The following is an 8179-nucleotide window of genomic DNA, read 5'->3' on the forward strand; positions in this document are numbered from 1 at the left end:
GTGACATGGCATGTTCCGTAGACTCCATGTGCTTGTCTTGCATTCATAATCAAAGTATTGCATGGCATTCATTCTTTTGAAAATCTGAAAGCGTATTTTTATGTCCAAAAGCAGTGCAAATGTTAATATTTAAGTATCTTCGTCCCGTCAACTCTAAGACTTCGTCTCTTGACTCTCCGGACAAAGAAACTTAAATAGGGGCAGCTGTTATACCCTAATTTTGGACCTAAAAATACTTGCTCAATTCTTCTTTTCTTGCATCTTGAGTCATCTGAACTGTCTCTGATCAATTGCATCTTTCTCTGCATTTTATTTCAATGTTATTTGCAAAATTCACATGCAAGGGTATTTTAGTCATTTCCTATGTCAAATTTCTCTCAGTCTTTCAAAATTTTGTTTGAGTCCTTTCAAGTAGTGTGAATAAGTCTCTGTTTCATTCTATGTCAAAATCCATTTTAAAATTGCATTTGAAGTCATTTTGAGTCAGTTTTGCCCCTAGGGGCATTTTAGTCTTTTCATGTGTTAAAGCCCTGTTTAAATCCTAAAAATTGTCTCTGAGTCTGTTAATTTTGCTTGAATGAGTCTTTGCTTCAATTCCTTGTTAAAAATCCATTTTTTTTTAATTCGTATCTGAGTCATTTTTAGTCGTTTTATCCCCAGGGGCATTTTGGTCATTTCACACGAAATTTCGGCAGAGAGGTACTTTAAAGTACCTCATTTAGGCCATTGGTTCGTTTTAGTCCGTTCTGTCAATTTTAATCGTTTCACTTTACGTTATTTTCCAATTACCAATTTTAATTTATTTTATTTTTATTTTCCTAAAAAAAAAAATTGCATTTTAGTCCATTTTTTGTCCAAGTCATAGTCCAGTGCCACATGTCAGTCTTTTATTTGTCCAAGAGTTAGTTACGCCACATGGCAGTTTGTCATTGGTCCAGGCAGTACAGTCATCAGCTATATAAGCCACATCACAGTCAAAAGGTCAAGGGGACCATTCACTCTCTAACAACTCAGCACTAACAACTTTTTCTTTTCTCTCTCTCCTTCATTCAGATCAAAAAGGAAAATCTGCAAAAACCAGCAAGAACAAGATGAAGATTCATCTTCATCTTCAACCCTAACCGCACCAAGATCACCACAAAATCCTCAGAATCAGTTCAATTTCACATCAATTTTCACCAATTCAACCATAACAAATCCATTTCAGCAAGCATTTCGTCAAAACAGATTCCAAATTCGACGAATTCTAACCGAATTCAATTGAAAATCACGAAGGTTCGACGAAATTCGCAGAGGCTCTCAGAATCATCATCATCATCGAGCAAGAACAGCACCAATCCTGCAATTCAAGGTGCGAATTCGTTACGAAGCGTAACAAACTCCAGCACCGATCACAGAGGCGCGTTAGATCAGAGAAGAAGAGGAATTCGAAGTTTGCGGTGAATCAGAGAAGAAAGGATCAAGAAAACCAGTGTCAAGAACGAATCAAGTCCAACGGGAGCAGATTCGTCAAGATCAAACCGTTTCCATCAAAGACCGAAACAAAATCAATCCAAAACCCTAGGGTTTCATCACAAACCGCAACAACATCGCAACAACAAGTCCAGATCGTGAAAGAAGAATCTGAAAACAAGTCGAAGGAAAGAAAAGAGCGAAACGTGAATGAATCAAGCAAAGATTAACGTCCTGAAACCTTCCAGCATTCAGAAACAAGGTAACAAGCATCATTTCACTCTTCATTTGTCTCGTTTTGATTCTTTGCATTTTCTGTAGATCTAGGCCATATGAAGCTTGATGTGTGAAATTTAAGCATGAATCCGTAACGAGGAGGAGAAGAGGAAGAGGCCGGTATAAAAAATTTTCAAAAAAAATGGAGTTTAAGCTCCGACACGGCGGCGGCCATGGCCAACCACCGCGTCGGAGCAACGTCCGGCCGCCGTTCCACCTTCTTCTCCGATCTGCAAGTCCTAGAGAGAAGGGAGAGTATTTTAAGCTTTAGAGAGAGAAAAGGAGGGTTAAAATGGGAGTTTGGACCGGTTCAGGCTATATATATGCCCTCAAACCGGTTCAACCCATGGGTTGAACCATAACCGACCCATACCCAGCCTCTGTAGCCCATTTTCGTTCCCCTTAGGCCCATGCTGTGTGCGTTGCTGTATGCACCCCCCTTTCCTGCATGTTTGTGCTGTTTCTTGCTGTTTGCACCCTTACCTGTCCAATTTTCTTCACAAAAATCTTTGAATCTTTTTCTATGTGTTATTGATATTTTCCTTAACATTTTTGCGACCTTTTTTTGTGCTAAAGCCTGTGAAAAATACTTGAGGCATTTTTTCTTTATTTTTGTTAGAATTAGTAATTTTCTTGAACCTTTTTAGTCCAAAAAACCTTTAAAAAATTCCCAAAAAATTCATATAGGTTTCTTGATAGTTTTGTAGCATTTTGTGACAATTTTCACATGTTAAAATTAGTCAAAAATAAGGTGTTAATTTTCCTACTATGTTGAGGTATTTTATGCTAAAAAATGAATAGAAATTTGTTTGATTTTAATTCCAATTGCTTGATGAACATTGGTGACCTATGCCATTTGATTCTATGGGGTTTTAACCACTGTTTGTGTTTAATATTGTTGCATGATTGTGAATCTTGATAGATTACTTAGTTTACAAGTCACTTGAGTAAATAAATAATGCAAATATGCTTGAAATTTGTTCTAAAAAGCCAAGTAAATCATGTTGCCTTAATTCCCATTCCAAGACTTGTTTCTAAACCTTTAAAAATGTATTGGAATGTGAGAATTATAGGTCATATGGTTCTTGCATCCTATGAACAAATTTTAGCCATGTTTGCACTCATTTTCTATCCTTTATATTCTAGTGTTTCTCTTGCTTTATTTCCTTTGATATTGTCATGTGCTACTAACTCTTTTCATTTCATGTTTCATCATTTCATAAGCATCTTCATTTCATCCCATATTCATCTCTATTTCTTTCTTTCAACTTAATTTGTACCAAAGTTAGAATGTAAACACTTAGGAGTTTTGTAATATTTTTCCTTTATACACTTTTAATTTTCTTGGCAAAGAGGCCATAGAATGTATCTAGGGTATGATGTAAAGGACAATGGACTCTAATGATGTACACCGACACAAGCACCTACACATGCACACACATCACTATGTAGTTAGAATATGCATGTTTAGATGTATGTTTAGGATTGTATGTTTAGATGTATGCCTAGGATTTATACTTAGAAAAATCATTTTCCAAAAATATGAACAAACTTCACTCAAATCTTTTTTACAATAAACCTTGGGGTCAAAACCCCATTGATTTTTCATTTCATTTTCTTAATCAAATTTCAACAAACTTTAATCATACTTTGACTTGTTTTTGCAAATAACTAATTCCAACCTCACAATTTCACAATCTTATGCCCTTGAGGCCTCTTTCTATTCTTCAAATTCCATTTTCAAACTTAAAATCAACCAACAAAAACAAAAACATTTTTGGAAGAGAACTACGGTGGATTTGATCCCTTAAACGGGTACGTAGGCAAGGAACAAAATTCCTTCAATTCAACTAAAATAAAAATCCAAAAACATTCTTCTCCCTCCAATTCTTCACTTAGAAACTCTTAGGTTTAAATATCATCTTTCAAAATAGCATTTAAAAATAAAGCGCACGCGTAGAAATTAAAGACGGTTCCTATAGGATACTATAGTCGTTATGGGTGTCTAACACCTTCCCGTAGCGAAAACAACTCCCGGACCTCGATTCTCAAGGGTTTTGCTTACTTTTTCCCTTCCCAAGAAAAAATAAGATATCACCGGTTTAAAAGGTTCAAACGTAATCAATGTTTGACACCCGAAAACCAAGATAAAACACTGGCCAGCTGCAAATCGCTGTGACCAGACACATAATTTAAGCGGTATTTGCCACTACTACCTGGCCAGCTGCAAATCGCTATGCAGCATGTGTTTACGCTCAAGAGCATCGAATGGAGATAATTTTGAATTTTGGAGAAGTTTTCCTTGACCTTGTTACACATTATGAGAAGTTAAACAAAGTCATGCCCCCAAAAATCGTTATCTTTTGTGGTGGTGTCATTGAGAGTCAATTTCAAATGGTTCTAATCAAGGAGTTGAAAGATTTAAAGACTGTATTTCCGCACTCGAATTACTTTCCAACTATCACTCTTATTGTAGCTCAAAAGCGACATCAAAGATGATTCTTGTTTTGTAGGAATTGGCCAAAATGGTGATAACTCAACAACTTTTGCTATTATTAGCAGTGTTGGTGACTCCAATCCAGTAGATGCATTTTTCTCATGAAGGTCATTAAGTTCTGCAAACACCTGCGTGATTTCAAATATCATGTATGATCAGACATTGGACCTAGCATCCTAAAATGTTTAACTCATAATAGTATTAGGATCCTTTCTTTGAGTAGGAAAGAAATCCCAGAACAGAATAGTATGAGCAATCATAAGAAAGAAGATTGCAAAAGAATGATTATAATTCTTTATTCAAAAGCAATTGGGAAGAAAAAGTATAGAAGAATTTCACAGGAGCACTGTCCATTCACACTGGATTAATCAGTCATAAAACTCAATTATTCAGAACCCTTCCTTCTATCAAATAAAAGAAATATCATATCAATTATCACTGAAGAAGGTACTTAAATAACAAACAAAGATTGTTTGAATCCATGAATTGAACTAAAAAAACAAGTAACTTGAATGCTCAGGTGCCAAACACCATCAAGTTAATACAGGTGTAAACAAACAATGGTACGCTGAAAAAAAGGTTAGAAAATTAAACTTTTTTATTTCTTGTAATTTTCTATCTCTTGATAGTCGTATATTTTCCAAAATAGGCTGCAATAAACAATTTATAAACACAGATTCACGAAGCATTCCAAGTAAATAATTTAAACTTTGAGAAACAATAAAATAAAATTATATTTGTAAAAAAAAAACTAAAATTATAATACTAGCACCTTCCATCTCGTTCTCATTTAAGAGGTGTAAAATCTGACCAACGTTCAAAACAGTGGCAGTATTCTCCTGTATTTCTGCTCAGAAAGTTTGCGACCAGGACCACCTGCCAATAGCTTCATTTACCAATTCATTCCCAAAGTTGTTATCTGCTGAAGAATTATCAAAAGCTTTCTTGGAAGCAGATTTGGTCAACTCACTCGCTGATTCATGATTACTCGACATGGTGATTCTTGTAGGCTTCTTTTCCATTTCTAATTGTAAAAAGGTTTTTAAAGAAAAAATTCCTTCGTTTTGTTTATCGACATCTGATACCGTATTCAGATCATTATCAGGCACGCATATGTGTTTGTCAGCTTTGTCACTAGCAAGAAAGCAATGAACCATTTTTGTGAGCTCCAACCCAGCTATATCCTGGAATTTTCTTCAACCCATGGTCGTTTATATGTGATCTTGTCCTTCTCGCATCATTCCACCTACCACATTGAGCATAAATATCTGACAAAACTACATAATGAACTGCGTTTCTCGGTTCAAGTTTAAGGAGGTGATGCACGGCAACCTCTCCTAATGTGACATTTGAATGAATTTTACATGCTCCCAGAAGGGCGCCCCAAACTCGAGCATCAGGTTCTGTTGTCATTTTATTAAGTAAACTCGAAACTTCATCAAATAAACCAGCACCGCCCAAAAGATCAACCATGCAGGCATAATGTTCCATACTGGGTTCAACATGGTGCTTTTCACGCATGGAAGCGAAAATGTCCCTTCCTTCTTGAATTAAACCAGAATGTCTACAAGCAGATAATACACTGATGTAGGAAACTGAATCAACACGGACATTACTCTCTTGCATTATTGAAAAAAGAGCGACAGCAAGTTCACCTTGACCATGCATAGCATATGCCGAAAGCATTGTGTTCCATGATATAGTGTCTTTGTTTTCCATTTCATGAAAACATTTCTCAGAATAGCCGAGTTGTCCACATTTAGCATACATATCTATGAGACTGTTTCCAACAAGAGTACTGGATAGAAATCCCATTCGGATTATGCAAGTATGAAAAGCCATAGCCTCTCTTGGTACTGACAAATACGATGCAGCAGGAAGGACGGTCACAAAACTGACTAAATTGGGCCTAACATTTTCTAATTTCATCCGGAGAAAAATGGAAATTGCTTCATTAGCATATCCATTATGCAGATACCCTGCAATCATCACATTCCAAGATACCTCGTCTTTTACATGCTTGGTTAAGCGAAACAAGTGTTCGACTGAGCAAAGGCTCCCACATTTGGCATACATGTCCATTAGAGCAACTTTTACATGGTTGTCAGATTCAAAACCACTCTTTTCAATACATCCATGAAAACATGTTCCTAGATCTAGGTCATCCAAAATGGCACAAGCTGAAACCAAACCAACCATGGTTCCACTATCTGGTTGAATCCCACTTAATTGTAATCTATTGAACATTTCCAATGCAAGATGTGGGTCACCATATTTGGTAAACCCGTTTATCAAAGTATTCCAGACCACAACATCTTTATTTTGCATTCTGTTGAATAGTGTCATAGCATAAGTAAATAATTCAAATCTAGTGTACATTGAGACAAGGGTTGTTACCATAGAGATATCGGACTCCATATCTGCTTTAATGGCATAGCAGTGCATAATCTTACCTAATCCGATATTTGAAATTTCTGCACAAGCTGAAACAAGTATTGACAGAATCGCTTTATCTGGTTTCAATCCTTCATACTGCATCACTTGGAATATAGACAATGCTTCTCCAGGATATCCAGCTTCAACAAGAGCCGATAAAAAAGCAGACCAAGCAACCAAATCTCTTCCTTCAAGGCTCAAAAACAATTCTCTAGCCTTTTTCAACTCGCCGCATTTTGCATACATGCACACTATAGGCGTAGCAACAACAATATCTGACATTAACCCCATCTGTAAAACACGGTTATGAATTTCCTTTCCTTTCTCTAGGTTTCTCGTCTCCGCAATTACCAAAAGAGCATTTACAACGGCTACCTTATTCATCTTAACATTATCACGCCTCATTTTATCAAGCAACTGAAGACCCTCAAAGTAACATCCATTTTTCACATATCCAGCCATCATCGTCGCCCAAGAAACATCATCCCTAACCCCCATCTGGTCAAAAACCCGCCGAGCCAAATATACCTCGCCACATTTACAATACATACCAATCAACGAATTCGAAACCACGCCACAAATACTTCTCCTAACCACATAACCGTGAATAGACTTACAACAACGAACATCCCCCAACCTAGAAACAGCCGGAGACACATTCAAGATACTAACCGAATCAACCTCCACACCCTCCATCTGCATTCTCCAAAACATCTCCAACGCCTCAACAGAATTCAAACTCTGCGACAAACCCGAAATCATCGCATTCCAACAAACACCATCTTTCACCGGCATTTTATCAAACACGTTCCGTGCATTATCTAAATCACCCATTTTACAGAACATATCAATAAGACTAGTCCCAATAAACACATCACATTCTAACCCATTAAAAACTATATCTTTATAAATATTCACACCTTCATGAAAATCTAAACTACTAGTACAAGCCTTTAAAACAAAGTTAAATGTGTATTTATCAGGTTTAAGTCCAGTTTTTATGATTGTCTGGTACAAGTTTATAGCTTTATGGAAGTGATGAAATTTGGAATAAGCTTTGATGAGTGAATTGTATAGAATGAGAGATGGGTTTTTGATTTGGAGGAAATGGGTGTGGATTTGGAGAAGAGGGTTTATGTGTTTGCATGAATTAATGAGTTTAAGGTAGTGATGGTGAGTGTGAAGTGAATTTGAATGTTTGAATGTTAATAATGTAATATTCATGATGTTTCTCAATCTCATTTTGTAAGGAAATCACAGTAAGCGTTCGTAAGTGTAGACTAATGAATGTATGGTTTCTGGAATTTCTGAAACATCATCATAGCTTTGTAATTTGAATCTAGGGTGTGGTGTTTCTGAAACAAACAATAGTACAAACCTAGATTGTCAAACTTTACTGTCAAGAGGGAATATCAAAATCGGGACTCATAGCAATTAAAATCGAGGAATTTTACTCAACTACTTTTGTTAAATCGATATAAGAAATTGTAAATCGCAATCAAAATCAATGGGTTTTAT

At 36.2% G+C, this 8179-nt stretch overlaps 1 protein-coding gene across 1 annotated transcript; it reads right to left on the minus strand.

Annotated features, from left to right (window-relative positions):
* Positions 1–5224: 5224 nt before the first annotated feature.
* On the minus strand, positions 5225–7976 carry LOC146936327 (Pentatricopeptide repeat (PPR) superfamily protein). The gene has a single exon (XM_085751248.1). It carries the CDS (start codon positions 7901–7903, stop codon positions 5360–5362), a length of 2544 nt encoding a protein of 847 aa, XP_085607374.1. The 5' UTR covers positions 7904–7976; the 3' UTR covers positions 5225–5359.
* Between the last annotated feature and the right edge of the window lie 203 nt (positions 7977–8179).

The sequence above is a fragment of the Medicago sativa genome, chromosome 3 (assembly GCF_051527215.1).
Source record: "Medicago sativa cultivar Bolivia chromosome 3, Bolivia_mono, whole genome shotgun sequence".
Lineage (NCBI taxonomy): Eukaryota > Viridiplantae > Streptophyta > Magnoliopsida > Fabales > Fabaceae > Medicago > Medicago sativa.

Bases quoted from the DNA above. Each gene is read 5' to 3' on its own strand.
- LOC146936327 (XM_085751248.1), bottom strand. From the start codon at position 7,903: ATGAGATTGAGAAACATCATGAATATTACATTATTAACATTCAAACAT.